General features: G+C 34.9%; 1 protein-coding gene across 2 annotated transcripts in view; it reads left to right on the forward strand.

Annotated features, from left to right (window-relative positions):
* Positions 1 to 21648, forward strand: part of UPF2 (UPF2 regulator of nonsense mediated mRNA decay) — a 92071-nt gene that overhangs the window by 28183 nt on the left and 42240 nt on the right. For both annotated transcript variants that reach the window (XM_057543488.1, XM_057543489.1), the window contains exons 8-10: positions 1280 to 1365; positions 12856 to 12964; positions 21082 to 21195. In XM_057543488.1, coding sequence (XP_057399471.1) covers positions 1280 to 1365; positions 12856 to 12964; positions 21082 to 21195 — 309 coding nt within the window. The remainder of the gene's footprint in view (positions 1 to 1279; positions 1366 to 12855; positions 12965 to 21081; positions 21196 to 21648) is intronic.

A 21648-nucleotide genomic window follows, 5' to 3' on the forward strand; every position in this document is an offset into this window, starting at 1 on the left:
TTAGTATATTTTCACCTTTTCTCTTTGTTATTCTAATTAGCTGTAAGAAGCTTTAATGTTATAAAATATAAACTTTAATGAAATTTATTATACTCCCTTTACAAGCAGAAGAAAAAATTTACATTGGTTTTACTTTTGACTAATAGTGACAGTTTCAATCTTGGTGAATACTTTCAATGTGAGTTAGTTTCCTGGGTTTGAATCTAATCACCATTAGTTGTGTCATTTTTTCAGCAAAAGTTTTAATCAAATGGGAGGTGTTTCAGTGAGTGTATTGTTGAAGAGTTGAAACCCTTTGTAGGGAAATCTGAGGATCTTTGTTACCTGACCCTCAAATCTACCTAAAGATTGGGATTAATGATAAAATAATCATGTGAACCTATGGAAGGAAAATACTTGAGATACCCAAAAGGATATTTGATAATAGTTTTTTTCTTTTTAAAGTATAACTTAAACTTGTTATTTTCTTAAACCATGTATATTGAAAATCTTTAATGTTTAAAAAATATATATACCTGTATTTAAAAAATACCAACTACTCATAGTTTTGTTTTCTAATGGCTTCCCGGAACATACACTTCTCGTAGCTTTTCTTCTACACTTATATTAGATGTTAGACCTATTGATGAAATATTGAACACATTTTTGTTATTAAAATATAGAATAGTGGATTGCTATACTAAATAATAATTATGGATATTTATTGTAGTCCTATGATGTGGTTTCTTTAGTTTGTTACCAGATCTGATTGTTGACAGTAAACATTTTTACTCAGTGTTGAAGCACTTACTCTTACATGTTTCTGGGGATAATCTGTGTCTGTGTCTCATACATAGTTGGTCTTTATTCTTTTTTGGTTATCCTTATTAGCATTAGTAATTTTCTTGGTTCCTGGCTTCTTGTTACTTTGTACATTTTACCAGAAAACTTTCCTGATATTAACATTGATTTATGAGATCAAAAGCATGGATTGCACATTTCATATAGTTATTTGCCAAACATGTCATGGTGCGTCTTCAATCTACTCACTTGAAGTTCTGTTTCTAACACTAGGTTGCAATTAAAAAGTTTATGAAACATATATTTTGAGATATAAAAGGAGAGAGGAGTTTAAGCTTAGTGATCTTTAAAGTTTGGGATATGCTTATAATACTAGTATCTTAAAACCATTGTGAACTGTTTAGGAACTATTAGAAATCCATTGTAGCATGCAGGGTTTCTGCTTTCAGTAGCTAAATGGATATTTTTTTAAGAAAAAAGTTTGCTTTTTCTCCTATAGGCAGCAATGGATTTTTGCATGAACATGAACACAAAAGCAAATAGGAAGAAACTGGTCCGGGCGCTCTTTATAGTTCCCAGACAAAGGTAGGTAAAAAAAAAAAAAAAACAACAGTAATTTCTTAGTGTTTTTACCCTGCAATGATGATTGTAAGGTCTAAGTTCTTATTTAATTATCTCTTAGAAAATATCCCTTGTCAACAGAACTTATTATCATTGTTGTTAGCATATTTTCTAGAACTTATTTCTCATTGATTTTTGTTCATGAGCTCTAGTGGGAATATTTCTTCTGATGCTTTCCTGTTATTTTGAGAGAAAAAATTTAAGAATTATAGGAACTTAAATAACTTAATCATTGCTAGAAGCAACTTGTTTGCACTTTTGCCTCTGAGGAGAAAAAATAATAAATGGTATATCTTTTTTTTGGAGAGTTTTTATTTTGTGGAAAGATCAGACTAAATTGATTGTATCTAATTTTTAAGAGTTGTGTTTAAATGAAAAATTTCAAGTTTTTTTTTTGTAATTATGCTAGTTTGGACTTGGAAGTCACATTAGTGATTATGTTGCTGGTAATTCAAGAAACATATTCCGTTTCATAATGCTGGTAGAGAATTCTAATGCTCTAACTTACACTAAATTAAAACCCCTACTTCACCCGCATATTTTAGGACCACAACAGGTCATAGATTGTTGACCTTAGGAACCTGGAGGAGATCCATTTCTGTTTATTCAACAGTGAATAATTAAAGGATTTTGTTAACTATTATCATGATTACATACATCATAGCTAAGATAGATACTTTCCCCAGAAGATACGGATTCTGAGGGACTTCACTAAATATTTCTTAAGCAAAATTTTAATTTGGTTCATTCATTGGTCTCTTAAATGGTAACATTTCGCAGTGAAACCAAATCACTACTTTTTTCCTTTATATTGGTTTTTATCTCCTGTCAGCAGCAGCATTAATGAGCATTTGTTTTTTCATTTTAGTGGGACAAGGGAGATGGAATGTGCTAATATAGTGAGTAGATAATTCAGAATTATCTAATTGAGAAAATCATAGATGAATTTTTTTTATTATCTAAAATTATGTACTGCATTTCATCAAATCTTAGGTGCCATCAGTTATGAGGTGCATCATTATTTCATGTACAACTAAGAAAGAAAAGAATATTGCCAGTTACTTTTAAGCCTTTGATTGTGAGACACATTCTACTTTCAAACTCAAAATTTCAAACTCAAATATTTTTTTCCTTAATATTTTGGACCAGTTTTTTAAAGTGATTCTTTTCTTTACCTATACAGTGGAGTGTTTACTTTCATAGTTGTCTTTTCAACTGTTTATTTGAATGAAGAAACGTAGTAACAATTATCTGGACTTCTAGCATAGAATGAACCAAATTTAGCAAAAATAAAAGGCTTTGTTAACAAAAGAAATTATGCAGTAATATTAAATAGTTTACTGATAAGAGAGCATCTTGTCTCCCTTTATCCCCATTCCTTCCCACTCCCCCACCCCGGAGAAAACTCCTGAAAAACTATATACTATTACTTGGTTTTATGCCAGTTACATTCTTTATAACTGGATTTATGTGCTTAGCTCAGCAGTTAGCTGCAAATTAGAAGTAGTTGGAATCTTCTAGAAACAGACTTGAAAGTAGGAGGAAGTGACAATTTATGGTTTGAGAGGAGAGAAAAAAATAAAGATACAAGTACTTAAAATGTATATCCTTTTGGAGCTATGAGGAAGAGACCACATAGTCTTATATACCTGAAATATATAAATATAATAATTTAGGTTTCTTATATTCAGCCTGAGTGATCAGGAAAGGTTAAATTATGTTCTAAAATTTATTCATTAACTAAGGGTCTACTCTATACTGTGATTAGTGCTGGAGATACAGTGGTGAACAAGACAGATTCAACTCGTATTCATGCAGCTTACAGTTTTGAGAGGAAGAAAGAGAATTCTAAGTGCAGTTGACAGGAAGAATCCCAGCATGCTTTGAAGTATATAACACGGGGAACTGATTGACTTAGTCTCGGCAGTAAGAGAAGGCTGCCTGGGACAAGGGTCATTTAATCCGAGACCTGAGAAAGGAATGAGCTAGGAGAGGGATGGATGAGGAGAGGGAACGTAGAAAGCATTTCTGATAGAGGCAACAGAACCAGAGACAGGAAGGGTCACGCATCAGACTACTGAAAAAACCTGTTTCTTGGTTTCCCTGGACATTGTTGTCTAGACTAAGCTGCAGGAGGGAGGCCACGTTTACTTCTTTATCCTCAGCACTGAGCACAATGCCTCACAGACAGAAGGTGATAAAATTATGTAACCTGGTATTTACAATGCCCTTTCTCATCTAGCCCCTTTTCAGCTTCTTCAGTCGTCATTCTAGCCACTCTTCTTGGAAAATCATGATCTGTAATGATTTCTTGAATACCCTTTGTTCTCTGCTTCCAAGCCTCTGCTTTCTGCTCTATCTGGGATATCCTGTATTTTTCCACTGGAAAATCTCCAGTCTTGAACTCTTAGCATAAGAGTTATCTTCTCTGAACAACCATCTTTATTTCCCTTACGTATATATAGGTGCTCTTTAATAGACTTTCGACTTAATGTCTTCATACATACAAAGAATTCGGCACATTACATTAGGCATATTGGGTCAGTGTTGGTTTGTGCCTGTATCCCTATGAAACTGTAAAAATATGGGCCCTTTAAAAGAGGACCAGATCTTTTCATTTTGAACATCTACAACATCAAGTGTAGTGTTTGATACACAGTAAGGGCTTGAAAATATTTGATGAATTAATATTGGTCATATGCAAATTTAAAATTTTATTTAAAAAAATAGTAATGCACTCACAGGACTCAAAACACTGAAGTATAAAACATGGTGCTGAAAAATATCTTTCCTATCCTTGTCTCCCCATCTACCCAAGTCCTACTCCTCCCAGTAGGAAACCACTGTCTTGATTCTTGCATCCTTCCAAAGTTGCTTTTGCATGTGCAAGAACATGCAAACATTCTTATATTTCCTGCTTTTTTACACAAGGGCAACTTATTATACCTATTGTTCTGAACTTTACTGTTTTCACTTAACAGTATATCTTGGAAATCTTTTCATGTCAATACATAAAGATTTCTCTTGTTCTTTTTAAAGCTGCAGTGTTTCTTTTTATGAATGTACTGTATTTAACCACTTTGGACTTCCAGTCTTTGCCATTACAAACAATCCTGTAGTTGTATAATACCTTTCCTTTCTTCTTCCTCCTCTGCATTATGTTAGCTAGTGGTTTATTCATTTTAGTTTTTTTCACACACACAAACACACACACACAAAACCCAGCCTCTAGATTATCTATGTATTTATTCTACTGTTTTACTGTTTTCTTACTCATTATTTTTGGATTTTATCTTTATTTTCTTCTTTTTTGGTTTCTTTCATTCATTTTGTTCCTTTTTTTGGCATTTAATATTATATGTTGCTGTCCTTTGACCCTGGTTTTAGCTGTATCTCTTAGTTCTGACATGTGGTGATTTCTATTTTTATGTTTTCTGGAAATTCTCCAATTTCAGTTTGTTATTCCATTGTTACCTAAGGAGATATTTGAGAGAGTTTTGAAATTTCCAGGTAGTGGGACTTTCTTGTTTTGTTTTCTGGCTTGGTTAATAATTCATATTTTTATTGCACTGTGATTAGAGAATACTGTGTTACTTTTGCTTTATGGAATTTTTTGAAATTTTCTTGCGGCCTTTTATATAGTCAGTTTTCATGAACATTCCACAAACATTTTTAGAAAAAGGGGCGCCTCTCTCTTTGTGTGGCATCTCCCTCCCCTCCCCCCAAAGGACATGGATCCTAGTGAATGTCTTTATTCTTCTCTATGGCCAGGATTCCCTCCTTTATCCGTTTAGCCCCTCCAGCCTGAGCCGACTATAAAAACCAGAATGAATCATTTAATAGTTACTTGAGTGCCTATGACTGTGAGGACCCGAAGGTTTTATATGTGTGTGTATGTGGTAGAGAATTTAAGCTGTCTTACCTAGTTTGTATAGTTTGGTTTAGGAAGCACTAAACTTGATAACTCTTAAGGTTTTTACAGTTCTTTTCTTTTAAAAAAGCAGAAAACAAAAAAAACAAGCTTTCTTGGAATATAATTCACATAACCATACAGTTCACCCATTTGAAGTGTACAGTTCAGTGTTTTAAATATATTCAACTATCACAACAATAAAATTTTAAAACATTTTTGTCCCCCTAAAAGAAACCTTATATCTATTAGCAGGCAGTTCCATTCCCTCCCTGCCCACTCTCTCCCCTATCCTAAGAAACCACTAATCTACTTTCAGTCTCTATGGATTTACCTATTCTGGTATTTCCTATAAATGAAATCATAAAATATGTGGCCTTTTGTGCCTGACTTCTTTCGCTTAGTAGGTTTTCAAGATTGATCCAAATCATAGCATGTATTAAAATTTCCTTCTTTTCTAAGGCTGAATAATATTTCATTGTATGGATATATACCACATTTTGTTTACCCATTTGTCAGTTGACGGACATTTGAGTTGTTTCCACTTTTTAGCTATTATGAATATGCTATTGTGACTCTTTGTGTACAAGTTTTTGTGTGGTCTATGTTTTCAGTTCTCTTGGGCATATACCTATGAGTGGAATTGCTGTGTTTTAGGGTAACTATGTTTAACATTTTTAGTAACCACTAAACTGTTTTTCACAGTGGCTGCATTTTACATTCCCAACAGCAGTGTATGAAGGTTCCAGTTTCTCTATATCCTTACCAACACTTGTTATTGTCCCCATTTTGATTATAGCCATCTTAGTGTGTAGTGGAATCTTACCTCATTGTGGTTTTGATTTGCATTTCTCTAATGGCTAATTATTTTGAGCATTTTTTCATGTGCTCATTGGCCATTTGTATGTCTTCTTTGGAAAACTGTTCAAATCCTTTACCTCCTTTTAAGTTGTTTTATTTGTCTTTTTATTATTGTTGTATGAGTTCTTTATATATACTTTGTACACGTCTCTTATCAGATATAATTTGCAGATGGTTTCTTTCATTCTGTGAGTTGTCTTTCACTTTCTTGGTATCATTTGCAGCACAAAAGTTTTAAAAATTGATTTATTCCATCTTTACAGTTCTTAAATACCTGATGTGAATCACTGTTTTAACTTTCAGTTGTGTTCTTCCTTCATTAAATACATAGTTAAAAAAAAATCTCAAAAGGCTGGCATTATATCTCTTAGCCTGTTAATTTGAAGGAATCCACAGAAAAGAAATCTACTAGAAACCTCCTTAATTATATATTTATGTATCATCCTACAGTTAATTTGTAGTATAACTGTCCACACATATAATTGAAATTTCACATGAAGTGCTTACATTTTTAAAAAAAAATTTTATTGAAGTATAGTTGATTTACAATGTTAATTTCTGCTGTACAGCAAAGTGACTCAGTTATACATGTATATATTCTTTTTCATATTTTCCATTCTGGTTTATCACAGGATATTGATATTTCCCTGTGCTATACAGTAGGGCCTTGTTGTTTATCCATCCCATATATACTAGTTTGCATCTGCTAATCCCAAGTTCCCAACCCTTCCTTCCCCCACCTGACCTCACCTTTGGCAACCACAGGTCTGTCCTCTGTGTCTGTGAGCCTGTTTGTGTTTTGTTTCATAGATGTATTCATTTGTGTTGTATTTTAGATTCCACATATGATATCATATGGTATTTGTCTTTCTCTGTCTGACTTACTTCGCTTAGTATGATAATCTCTAGGTCCATCCATGTTGCTGCAAATGGCCGAGTAGTATTCCACTGTATATATGTACCACATCTTCTTTATCCATTCATCTGTCCATGGACATTTAGGTTGTTTCCATGTCTTGGCTATTGTACAAGCTGCTATGAACATAGGGATGCATGTATCTTTTCAAATTATAGTTTTGTCTGGGTGTATGCCCAGCAGTGGGATTGCTGGATCATATGACATAAAGTGCTTACATCTTAAGTATATGTGTATATCCACACCTAGATCAATATAGAGAACACTCCTAGCCCCTCCAGAGGTTCCCTCACCTAAGCAAACTTTCAGGTGTAAAGTCAGCCAGAATCAGGGAACGTACTTAAGCATCTCTTAGTTCCTTGTTTTGAATATAGATGGACCTGGTATTGGTTTTAGTGACTTTGAAGCCATATGGATTTTGCCATGTTTTAGCAGATGGATATATGTTCAGAATCTCTTTACATTAATATAAACAGAATATTCTTCAAAGGTGAAGTGCTTCACTTAAGTCTTGGACAGCTTTTCCTGCTCCAGCTTTTAGGAGCGTTTGCTGGAGTTTTTGTGAGAGACTTTATAATTGGACCTCCCCTTGCTAAAAAATGAGAAACTGAGTTTTGGGAAATCTGTTAGCATGTTGTACCACTTGATGGCACTGTTGAATTGGGAACGTGAATGTTGTGGAAAAAGTCATCGGAGCATTTGGTTGTCTATTTCAGAGTAAATGATCCCAATCTTTTATTATATTTTCTCTTTTTTAAATCATCATCTGCTTTGGTGTTTCCTATGAAGAAAAACCTTTGTATTCTTTAATTGAACAGTAACAGTGTTCTTTCACATTAATTTTTTTCTAGACATTTTTGAACACAGAAATAATTAATAGCTTTCAACAGTTAAATTCTTTAGATTTTAAAGAGACAGAAAAAAGCTGGACTTTTTTTTTTGAAAGCTGATTGATTACAAAATAAAAGCCTTTAAGATTCCTTTTTTTCCCCCCTCAGGAACAAAAGTATGTTATCCTGCTTTCCTGTTCTTACTTGTAGTTAGTAACTGGATGTTTACTTACTTGATGATCATTAACTGCTTGTGGGATACTTAAATGTGTGATTTAGGAGACCTTGAAAGTATAAGCAAGGTTTTATTATTAAGAAAAAAACATTCTTTTTAAATGGTTCACTCATTAATTGTTGGTAAAAATAATTATCACTCTCTGAAGATTATAAAATTCAGTTTTCAAAGGAAGGATCTAAGTTTATTTTCTAGTTCACTTTTAGAAAAGTCAAATAAAATAAATTATATATCTAGCTTAAAATTTAACACAGAAATTTGCTTTTTATGTTGATTAAAGTGTTTTATAACTTTCATGTGATTAATATAGCATTTAGCACTCCATTCCCTTTGCGCTTGCATTTGTTGTAGGAAGGTGGAAAAGACAGAAACATACTTAAATAGGACTAACATTGAAAAAATATATAATTTCTTGTATTATTTGCATCATAGGGGATCTTATTTTGTGAAGTAAGGAATGAACATTCACAGAACTTGGAAGATTTAAGTGGGGCAGGATGACATTTAGTATCAACTCTCCATTTAATTGTAAAAAGTATAGTGGAAAAAGGAATTTTAGGGATTTCTTAGTTTGAGAAGGATTTGGTGAGTTTATTAGTAGAGGATGCTGAGAAAATGGAATATCTGGCTTTACTTCCATATGACCAATTATGAAAGAAACAAAAACTAGGATTACTATCTACTTGGAAAGGCTTTTTTTTTTTTTTTAATTAATTAATTTATTTATTTATTTTTGGCTGTGTTGGGTCTTCGTTCCTGTGCAAGGACTTTCTCCAATTGCGGCGAGCAGGGGCCACTCTTCATCGTGGTGCGTGGGCCTCTCCCATTGCGGAGCACAGGCTCCAGACGCGCAGGCTCAGTAGTTGTGGCTCACGGGCCTAGCCGCTCCGCGGCATGTGGAATCTTCCCTGACCAGGGCTTGAACCCGTGTCCGTCCGCTGCATTGGCAGGCGGATTCCTAACCACTGCACCACCAGGGAAGCCCTGGAAAGGCTTAATTAAAAGAGTTAAGATCGTCTAGGGGATCCTTAAACTAATTTTTAAATTCCTTTTGAAGCTGAAAGTGTTGACCTGTGTTCTTATTAGTTTACTGATGTTACTCTGCATGGATAGCACAGGCTGCTTTACTTTAAAATGGGTGGCTCTATCCACCTTACTTTTGGGGCTGGGAAAAAGCTTTGAAGTATCACTAGATTGAGCCAATTGGAAGAATTAAAAAAATGAAGCAAAGTATAGGTGACTTGCCCAGGAAAAGAAGAAAAAAGGAAATGACATAGTTTGGTTAAAATTTTTTGCTTCTACATGTTATAATCTCAAATTTTATTGAAAAATACAATAAAGATTAATATTAATTTTGTAAACTCAGGAGCTAATTCTTAAAAAAAAAATCCAGGTAGAGAACCATTTAGAAAATATAAAGAAAACATTAAAAAGTTTAAGAATAAGCCAGATGATATACTAGAAGTTTAAAAAAACCACTTGAAAACCTCAGTGAAACAAGTAATTTTTTTGGAAAAAATACACATTTTCAAAATTGATTCAATCAAGACAAAATTAAATAGACCAGTGATTATGGAAGAAAATGTAAAAAGTTATCAGAGTAATTTCTTTGCTGTATCGTTTTTTCCAGAGCATAGGAAGGAGAACTTCCCATTTCATAATATGAAGAAATAGGCAAAATCCTAACAAAAAAAAGAGCGAGGATGTTAAAAGTGTGGACCAGTCTCACTTTCTAATGTCGATATAAAAATTCTAAGTAAAACACTAACAAATTATATTTAATAGTATATTAAAAACAAACATCCAGCATGATCAAAGAGGATTGATCTTAGGAATGAAAAGCTACTTTAAACAGGAAACTTATTAATATATGTAACAGCAGTAGGGAAAATAAACTATATGATTATCCCATTGACTGCATAAAAGATATTTGATAGGGCTTCCCTGGTGGCGCAGTGGTTAAGAATCCGCCTGCCAATGCAGGGGACACGGATTCGAGCCCTGGTCCTGGAAGATCCCACATGCTGAGCAGCAGCTAAGCCCGTGTGCCACAACTACTGAGCCTGCGCTCTAGAGCCCGCCAGCCACAACTACTGAAGCCTGCGTGCCTAGAGCCCGTGCACCACAACAAAGAGTAGCCCCCGCTCACTGCAACTAGGGGAAGCCCGCGCGCAGAAACAAAGACCCAACTCAGCCAAAAATAAATAAATTAATTAATTAATTTTAAAAAAAGATATTTGATAAACTAGTGCTTGTTTGATAAAATATAAAACTTGATCAAATTTAATATTATTCTTATAAAAATTGGATGATACTTCATTAATATGAAGAATATTTTAGAATAAAAGCTGGCAGTATCTAAGAAATATCTATCAAGCACCTATGAACAAGTAAGTAAATTATATACATTAGAAGGTGATAAACTCTATTTAAAAAAATAATAGTGCAGGGTAAGGGGCTAGGGGTGGGATGGATTTGCAGTTTCAATGGTGTATTCAGAATGGGTCTCATGGAGGGGGTGTCATTGGAACTAAGACTTGACCTTTGTGAGGGAGTAAGTGGTGGAGATATTTGGGGAAAGCAGACTCCAGCTACTGAGAAGAGCCAGTGCTGAAGCTCTGAGGATTACTGGGGGTCTGGTGAGACTGGACAGAATAGTAGGAGATGAGGTCAGGTCAATTCATGAGGTCACAGAGTGCTGTTTGAGAGAATTAGAACCTGAGCCTCCCGACTCCCAATGCATTACTCTTTGTTATCCCATGACCTCAACTCTTGAGTCTTATTTTTCTGACCTGTAGTTGTGGCAGTTGGGAGGGGTAGAACCTGGGGCATAGGTTTAAAGTTCTATATTTGTAATTGATCATGAACTGAGAAAAAAAGTATTTGTTGCTAAAGTGGATATGGAAAAGCTAATGTTCCAACTAAAATATAATAATATATTAAAATATAATTAACTAAAGTTTGAAAATTTAGAAAGTAAATTTGGTGTTAGTATGAATCCATCTATTATGCATGAAAATTACGTGTGCAGTTGCCCTAGGCTTTTTTTTTTTCCTGCACTAGCAGACGTTAGGAAAGTTATTACATATTTGTGAGAGTGTCTTACAGGATACCTCTTTTTTGTAACATCAGCAAGGAGTAATGTGACCCACATGTGTGCATTTTCTGTGTGACAGGAACTTAACCTTCAATTGATAAAACTTTTAAAATAATTTAAAGAAACATTTAAAATAAAGCTTAACACTAAATGTTTTGATTCAGCTCTTTACATAACGGACTGTACTTCTCATTTCTTTAAAGAAGGGTATAATGCATTTAAAATTTTTTGAGGTACTTTTACAGAGCCACCATATTCTTGACTTCTCTCAACCTCTGTAGTCTTATTTCTGAAATGGTGGTTATAATGTCTACCTGATGGGGTGGTTATTAGGATCAACAAGATAAATAATGGATATTGGATGCCTAGGACAGGGCCTGGCACATTGGTAAGAAGAAATACGTGATAAGTTTTAAAGGAAATTATAATGGTCAAAGAGGAATACAAAGTTTTTGAGGCTCCTTAGGCATGAATTTGAGCCCTTTCCTCTCCTTGACTCCACCTTTCAAATTTATGTCCATTCTTCCTTCCTTCACTATGTCCCTTCTGAGTTTTCCAGGTCTAATTCTCAGCCTTTCATGGTAGGCAGAGTTTTCTCTGATGATCACACCATTTTCATGTTCTGTAGTATAGTGATATATTCAGGGATATGTAAGACTTGTAGAATTATTTGTCTGTTCTAAATGGCTTCGGGTTGTCATAGTTTTTGAGCTCTTGCTTTGAATTTTTCTAGTTTTTTGCTTACTTCCTCCCTGTCAGCTCTCATTACTTGCTGCTGTCAGTGCAACTGCTTTTATTAGTTCCTCACGGCTTCTCATCTTCAGAGTCTGGTCTGCTGAGTGTTGAATTATTGGATAATCAAGTTTTATAAAATAATGTCTGTGGCAGGAATGGAAAATAAATTTTTAGCTTGCGTGTTGAATCTGATTAGTAGTGGCTGCCTGGAGTGCTGGAATCTGGAGTTGCATCCAAATTTGATGAGAAAGTGCTCTGATGATGAAAGGGGACAGCAGCATGAGGAAATGCAGATTTGCGTTTACTGTCCTGAGTAAGAATCGAGAAGCCCCGTGTGAGAATCTGAGTGGGTTCTATAATGGGTAGAATAAGTTAGTGTGTGGGCTTTGTGATTTTTTTTTTTTTTTTGACTTCTTAGATACCCTTTTGGTTATTGGTTACCCTTTTACTTTACATTGAGGTTTTGAAATAACTTATCCATGGATAAATGAAGGAAATGATTTAAAAGGATTGTTTTATACTGTTTAAGTTATCTTTGTTTATTTACTCAGTAATTATGTGATTAAAACTTTAAGCCATGTTTTCTTTGCTTGGTATTTCATATTTTATCAAAATTGAGTACTTGATGAAAATTGCAGATGTGCAGTAAATGTACTGAATGGAAAATACCAGATTATTAATAAACTTTCACAAGGCAAATTGAATTTCCAAATACTTCATTATGATGGCAATACATAGGCATGTCTGTATGATTATTATTAGTTTTTATAATCATTTAATGTGTGAATATATCTGAGAAAGTTTAAATTTTAAAATGAGTTATTTCTGGTATGCCTTTCCTTTTACACATATCACATATAACTTTTGCAGGTTGGATTTGCTACCATTTTATGCAAGATTGGTTGCTACATTGCATCCCTGCATGTCTGATGTAGCAGAGGATCTTTGTTCCATGCTGAGGGGGGATTTCAGATTTCATGTATGTATTTAAGCATTTATTTTGTAATATATATATATATACACACTTATGAGTGAGGATTCTTTAGTTTAAAAATATTATTTTATTGGTAAGCACATTTTGAAACTTGATAGTGGTATAACAGTTCAGAATGTATGGACTTCTAAATTTTTAAAATGTAAATCTACTCAACAAAGCTTGAAATTGATAAATGCTATTCCAATTTGGAGATGAGCTCTTGCTGCTACCTTGTTTTCCCATTGTAGGTTCTGCACTTCTTGCTTTTGTAAAGTAAAAACATTCTCCAAGGTCAAGAGAGCCAGCAGGCCTCATTGGTGTTCCCAGAAGAAATGTAGGATTGGCCATGACAAGTCAGGGCACACAGTGCCTGTAGGATGCCTATTTAGGTGTTGGGGGTCCAACGTTTGGGGCACATGAAGTTGCGTAAATGCTCTGATCTCAGTGAGTGCTGTCATAGACCATGTTTTTATTGATTCTTGCCTTAAGAATCTTTAGCTTGAAGAAAGATTCTTAATAGAGTGCCCATGAGTGGTTCTCCCAAACCCATGTTACCCCACCATCTTGTGGATACAGGCTTGAAAGGAGTAAAAGGATACCTTAGCGGTGACTGAAAGTGAACATTGGTAGAATTTGAAAAGACATGAAACGCAAGTGTTCATGTATGCCCATGGAAAAATTGTGTTTGTAAAATTTAGCTTTATATAGCAAGTTGCTTGGAATGCAAATAAATGTTTGCTCTGCTCAATATGCATTTCATTGCACTAGCTATACACAAATCGGTAGTATGGCTGAGCACCAGAACAGACATAATTCCTGAGGTCAGGAATCTCATGATGTAATTGGGAAGATAAGGCATAAATACTCATAAAAGCAAGAGTGAAATAAAAATTTAAACCCTAAATAAATTTGATATTATAAGGAAGTGCATGCTTAATTGCCAAATGAATTGTTGGAGAGTCAGTGCCTTGAGTCCAGAGAAAGCAAAAGTCTGTGTGAGGGGTGGAATGGCCTCTAAAGGCTTCTTGCCATGGGTGTTAATTTGTTAGTATGAGATTTGTGGGTAAGATTTTTCTGGGCCAGCTTTTTTGTGTTTCAGACTTTCATAGATAATATTAATCAAGGACAGGTTTCTGTGTCTAGAGAAGTTTGGAAACACTGAGATCCAGGAAGTTAAACCGTTTTGCTTTTGTTTTATGGTAAGAATTCTTAAAGCTTTAATAGGGTAATGAGCACTGTGAGCCTTCTGGAAGGGGCTGAATATACAGTCACTCAAAAGACGCACTGTTTACATGCTGCTAGTTCGGGGGCAGATGCGTCTGAAGTCATATTGTTGGTATTTTAATCCCATCATACAGATACAGACAAGACACTGTTTTACTAGCAGGCAGTATGACTGCATTATATGAGTTACATCTGTACACCCCTCCACCAAAGCTACAGTCAAACAAAACATGAGTTGCTGGACCAAGCATAATTAGTGCTTTTGGTGAGAAACCTAAAATTAAGAAAATTCTGTTCATGTGTACTTCCCATCCCATCTTTGAAAATTGGGGTGAGAGTTGAGGGAATTGGCATTTTTGTTATTGTTGTAAGGTTTCATTACAACTAGAAGAGTATCAGGATTCCAGAGTATATTTGGGAATTGCTGTTCTCAGGGGAGAGAAGAGAGGGCACTTGATGTCATCGATCACCTCTGCTTCCTCCAGGGTCTAGCCTTTCCCACCCTCAAATCTGCAGACTTTGCCATTGACTTTTTATCAGGCAATAAATGTGCTCAACACTCTCCCATCCTTAAAGTGAAAACAGGAAAACTTTCCTCAACTGCACCTCTCCTCCCATCCTCTTTCATTTCCTTCTTGTTTGATGTTGTAGAGTATACGTGTCTCTTGCACTTCTGACGTTTACCCTTTGTTTTACCATCATAGCGCCCTGGCAGAAACCACCAGTGTCCTCCTGATTGCCTCATCCTAGTTGATGTCCTGCAGATTCTGAATTGCTGGACTCCCCTGCCTTTTAGGAAACTCATTCTGACTCTACCACATACTAGCATTGTAACTTTGGCCAAGTTACTTAAGTGCTCCATACCTCGATTTCCTGGCTTGTTAAGTGGGATAATTTGTATTTTAATAAATTTATTTATTTATTTGTTTTTGGCTGCATTGGGTCTTCGTTGCTGCGCGTGGGCTTTCTCTAGTTGCGGCGAGCGGGGGCTGCTCTTCGTTGCGGTGCGCGGGCTTCTCATTGCAGTGGCTTCTCTTGTTGCGGAGCACAGGCTCTAGGCGCGAGGGCTTCAGTAGTTGTGGCACGTGGGCTCGGTAGTTGTGGCTCGCGGGCTCTAGAGTACAGGCTCAGTAGTTGTGGTGCATGGGCTTAGTTGCTCAGTGGCATGTGGGATCTTCCCGGACCAGGGCTCGAACTTGTGTCCCCTGCATTGGCAGGCGGATTCTTCTTCACTGCACCACCAGGGAAGTCCCAATTTGTATCTTTTTAAATGTGATTGTTCTTACTGATTAAACGAGATAATTCATATAAAGCTCATCACACAGATGTCATTATAATAATAATTACCTCTTCTCTACCACCACTCTCTCCTGCTTCTCACTTATGACTGCTCTCCTCAATATCCTTTGCTCTTTTTTCCAGCTGAGTTTATATGTTGGTGTTCCTTCCCCAGACTTTCTTCCTTCACCCTCCTTTATGATGGAATACAGTTTACCTGGGGTTCAGGTGGCATCTATTTCCCAGCAGCCTCACGTATATATCTCTTGCCAGAACCTCTCTCCTGGTGCTTAATAAGTTCTCATGTACTTTTGGCTAAATACATCCATAAAACTCATTTTCTTCTCAAAAATGTCTTTATCCTTCACTTTCTTATACCAGCTTCTATATTCTCCCTATAAATTTGCAATATATTTTATCTAATCACTGAGGGAAGTACATCTACTTTCACCCCTCTGACATTTGGGAGCCAAATTTGCCAAATTCTATTGATATATCTGCTAAAACACCTCCTCAAGGCTAGCGTCTCTCCTTCATTCCCAGTGCTGCTGTCTTTCACTCTCTGTAGCTTGAATTAGGAGAATAGCTGTTTCACCAGGTTTCCCATCTCTGGCTTCTATCCAGCTCCAACATATTGTCACAATTGATCCTATTTGTCCCGTGCTTAAGAACCTCACCTGAGAAATAACGCTGGTTAGCAAAACAGTATGAAATCTCACCTGGTAGAGAAATTCTAGTTAAAGCAACGGATTTGCTAATTTGACTAACAGGTTAGTGAAGGTAATAACAATGAGAAACCATCACATATACTTGAGATTGGAATTTGGAGAAGGAATTTGGCAGCATGTTTCAAGATCCTTAGAGGCATTCATACAGTGGACAACTCTGGGAATCTGTCCCAAGTAAAAACAATTCTAAGTACCCCACAAAGCTTTATTCACATCATGAATTGTAATAGGGAAAAAAAGGAAACTAACCTAGAAGTCCAACAGTGGATTAAGAAAATGGTCATATAATCATAATACTGAAATGATATAGAACCATTGAAAGTCTTGTTTACCAAAAAGTTTTCAAATCATAGAGAAAGTGCTTTTTTTTAAAAACATTTTTATTGGAGTATAATTGCTTTACAGTGGTATGTTAGTTTCTGCTTTATAACAAAGAGAATCAGCTACACATATACATATATCCCCATATCTCCTCCCTCTTGCGTCTCCCCCCATCCTTCCTATCCCACCCCTCTAGGTGGTCAGAAAGCACTGAGCTGATCTCCCTGTGCTATGCAGCTGCTTCCCACTAGCTAGCTATTTTACATTTGGTAGTGTATATATATATGTCCATGCCACTCTCTCACTTCATCCCAGCTGACCCTTCCCCCTCCCCGTGTCCTCAAGTCCATTCTCTACGAAAGTGCTTTTTTTAAGGGGAAAAAAAGCAAGCTCTAAAATCTTACCCATAATAAGTTTATAGTTATGTTAAAATTCTTGGCAAGTAAAGACTAGAAAAAATTGTATATCAGTATGCTACCAGTGGCTGTCTTTGGATAGTGGGGTTCTGCGAAATTTTTTTCCTTTCTAGTTTTCTGTGTCCTTCACATTTTTAGCAAGGCCTACTTCTTTAATAATGGAGAAGACAACTTTTATTTAAATATAGCCATATCACCCTCACTGATGGACATTTTTGAAATCAGTGATCTTCTAACTTTTTTGATCAAGCCTCTCTGTTGGTAAAATAAGTTGACCACATATCCCAGTATAGGCATATTTATTTATAAATTATATGCATTTGTAATTCTACCAGATATTTTATGTATATCATAAAACATACAAAAATAACTTTAAAAGTATGAGATAAAAAACAAAAACATAACTAGATGTTTCAACATTTCTTTTTCCCCACACCCCAGTAGATCAAGAGTCTTGCCCTCCCTATTTGGAGATCAGTGGTCCCTAGAATAAAATAAATAAGTTTCTTTGAAGGCAAATTTACTTATTTATAAACCCAGTGCCTACTTAGTGTTTAGAGTGTAGTGGATTTTCCAAAAAATTAGTTGAATGATTGAATGTTTATGTAAAACAAAATGAGCAAATTATGGAGGACAGAAAATATAATATTTGGGTGAAGTTATAGAGGGGCCGGTTTGGGGCAAAGGGTTCTTCCTCCAGGGGAATAATGAATGATAGGCTTTGGAAATTTTTACTTTTGTATCTTGACATATCTGAAGAGTTTTTATTAATGTGTATGAATTTAGTTATTTGAGTAATCTCAATTCCAGCTGTTATTAATAAATGAGTTGTAAGCAGCATTTTTGCTAAATTTGATTATGTAAGTAAAATCTGAGACATTATTGAACTAAAAATATATAGAAAATTTTACATTGTTAATTCATCTGTATTTACTTTTGCAGAAGTGTTTGACATACCATTTGATCCTAAAGAGTCAACAAATGAGATTGGAAAATATTAAATGAGAAGTCAGAATAAGTCTGTTTTGTATGTCACAGTCTTTTGAAAAGCCTTCAGTTTTTTTCATCTGAAAATGAGGGAGTGAGATAATTGATTTCTAATACTTCATTGAAAAATTCTACAATCTTGTCATGTTAGTTAGATTGTACCTCCTTAACCTCAATAATATTTAGGAATAATTGTGAATGATACACTATGTTATGTGTTTTGTAAACTGTGATGCTCAGTAATACTTAAATTGTATGATCTCCACAGCACAGTTGTTAAGAGCTTGTGCATCCAGAATCACCCAGGGAGATTTTTAAAAACATGTATATGTATTTCCCATCCCTACTCCCTCTAAAGATTCAGCCTTCAGTATATCATTTTTCAAATGTTTCTTTATACTTTTTCTATTTCTACATTTCTTTAACTGTAAAAGAAATACATGCTCAGTGTGGGTGATTTAGAAAATATATAAAGAAGAAAGAAAGGAGGGGGAACCTCATAATATCATCACTTAAAGCAAACCTTGTTAATATTTTAGTATGTTTTCTTTACTTTTTTTCTTCTGTAGTTTTTGATGGATGCTTTTGTATTTTATGTACAATTTCCCACTTTTATTTCTCACTCAGAAGTATTTTACAGCATCATTTAAAACACTTCTCAAGCATCATTTTAAAGTTTGTATACTCTTTTGTCCTAGACGTTAATTGCTTAGTATCAAGTGAAGTATAGTTATCATCATTACTGCCCCATCATCATCATCCTTGTTTTTATCCTTATTTTACCAAGTGAGCCAGTAGGTTCAGGGAGTTTTATATGAATTGTTCAAGATTATATACCCCTTCCCCCACCCCAAATGGCATGAAATGACCACAGGACCTCAGGTGTTGTGACTGTAGATCTTTTAGTCTTTCACGTCACTGCAATATGTATATAAACATTAAGCATTTTCATTAATTTGTTCACTCAGTGAACATTGATTTTGTGTCAATGTATTAGTGATACAATGTACAAATGTGGATAATATTAATAATGGCTAATACTTAGTGAACTCTTTGTGGTCTAAGTCACTATTGATTGTGCTTTGTATGTATCAGTTCACTTAATTAAGACTCATAACTGTATGATATAGGTTACTTTCATTAGTTCCATTTTACAGATGAGGAAATTGAGGCACAGAGTTTAAGTAACAGTAAGTGATAAAGCTGGGAATTAAACCTAGCAGATCTGGTCCAGAGTCTACCCTCTTAATCTAGAGTGTAGGTGAAACTTGCCTTGGAGTTCACAAAATAAGATAAATTAAAAGAGGAGCTTTTTTTAAATATATAAATTTATTTATTTATTTTTGGGTGCCTTGGATCTTCGTTGCTGCACGCGGGCTGTCTCTAGTTGCGGCGAGCGGGGTCTACTCTTCGTTGTGGTGCGTGGGCTTCTCATTGCGGTGGCTTCTCTTGTTGTGGAGCATGGGCTCTAGGCGTGCGGGCTTCAGTAGTTGTGGCTCGTGGGCTCTAGAGCGCAGGCTCAGTAGTTGTGGCGCACGGTCTTAGTTGCTCCTCGGCATGTGGGATCTTCCCGGACCAGGGCTCGAACCCATGTCCCCTGCATTGACAGGCAGATTCTTAACCACTGTGCCACCAGGGAAGTCCCAAGAGGAGCTTTTTGTATGCAGTAGTTATCAAACACCTATTTGTGAAAACACCTTTATGAAGGCTAAATTGCAAGGCTAGAATAAATAGTCAAATTTATTCTATATTACTTTGTTTAATAGACTAATTAAAGTAGAGTCTAGTTCTAGTTTTTTCTGTTTGTCTCTAATCTCAAAGCTATTTTGTATGCTTGAATGACGTGATTAAAGTTCTGTAAGTTGAGTTCTTGTGATTTTATTTTTAGTTGCAGTTTTATTGATGCTTTAGATTAAATATAGTTATAGTGATTTTCTAATTTCCTCTGATTTAAGTGAGTAAGCATGGTTTTGTTCAAAAATTATCACTGAAAATCTAAAAAGTCTAAACACCTACCTCTGTTTGCTATAGAAAGTAGGTCCTTAAAAAGGAAGATGATAAATTCCATTAATTGTAAGCTGTCTATATAGAAGTTTAATACTTACGTAAAAGATTGTTACTAATTGTCCAGGTGCGGGTGAGGTTTGGACTTATTTTGAATCCCAGCACATGATAGAGCAGTGGAATTCTCAAGTACAAGTTTGGAGTCTGGGGTTTTGGTACTGATCCTTGGTCAGGTCATTTGACAGCTTTGTGTTCTTCTTCTGTTGTTGTTTTAACTATTAAATCAGAATTATACAGCTTTTGCTCCTTTCTCAGGGTGTTGTTATGTGGAACAAATAAGATAGGATAGTACTCTGAAAAAATAAGGAACACTAAACTAGTTCAAAGCACTACCGTATTATTGTTATTGTTTTTCACAGAAAAGGCTTCTAGACTACAGGTTTGGTTTTCTGGTGAAAATGTAATTCTGAGGTTAAATCCAATTACATTTATCGTGACGTGTCTGTTCACATGGTACTGTTGTAATAGGATTTTGTTATGTTCAATATTGCTTGAAATGTGTGCCTAAGTAGAGGGCTTATATTTGCAAAGGATTTGAACTTTGATATACGACTGTGACTGTTGATAAAAAATAGTGATTGTATTGGAAATTTCATTGTACTAATGAATTTACAATAAAAAATGTATATAGTTCATAATTATAATACACTAACTGAGCCTTAATATTTTTGCTTAAGTGAGCTCTTGGTGTTTATTACTTTTAAAGCAGCATTTCCTAAAGTGTATTCCTTATAATATTAATTTAACAAACTAGTCGTTGTTACCTTTTCAAAAGAGGGGTTATATTGCCAAATAAATTTGAGAAACATTGAATTAAATTAAGTTAAACAGGTTTCTTTATTTGAGAGCCTCTTAAGGCTGATGAAATGCATTGTTTCCCGAAATTATTTGACCATGAAACAGTTTTGCAAAGCATGTCCTGGCACTGGTGTTCCACAGAGCTTATTTTGCTTTAACTTAAGATAATTTGAATATGGCAAGAAATTATGCCCAAATTTATTTAAAATATCTAGAGTGAATTCAGTCTTATTAAAATAACAATTCTTATCACAGATTTCAAAGTGTTAATTATTTAAGCAATGTCTCTTCTCTTAATTTGTAGGTACGAAAAAAGGACCAGATCAATATTGAAACAAAGAACAAAACTGTTCGTTTTATTGGAGAACTCACTAAGTTTAAGATGTTCACAAAAAATGATACGCTGCATTGTTTGAAGGTTAGTGGTGAATCATTTGAAATATTTTTTAACAGACACATCTAAAGTTTTAATGCTTCAGTTTATAAATGCTGGGAAATGATGTAATTAAGAAATATTTGATTAATCTACAGGAAGACAAGGAGTAAAAAGGAACAATAAAGAGATGAACAAAATAGAGAACAAATAATAAGATGGTAGATACAAATACAAGTATAACAGTAATTGCATGAAATGTAGAAGGACAAAATACATTAATTAAAAGCCTTACAAATGTAAGACTTGATTAAAACAACAACATTATATGCTGACTACAAGGAAGATGCCCTTAAATATTAACACCAGGAAGCCTAAAATAAAAAGATGGGGGAAATAGACCATGGAAGCACTAAGAATAAATAAATAAATAAAAGCACCTGGTTTTATTATTATCAGACAAAGTAGGCTTTAAGGCACAAAGCATTATTAGAAATA

Source organism: Balaenoptera acutorostrata, chromosome 3 (assembly GCF_949987535.1).
Source record: "Balaenoptera acutorostrata chromosome 3, mBalAcu1.1, whole genome shotgun sequence".
NCBI lineage: Eukaryota > Metazoa > Chordata > Mammalia > Artiodactyla > Balaenopteridae > Balaenoptera > Balaenoptera acutorostrata.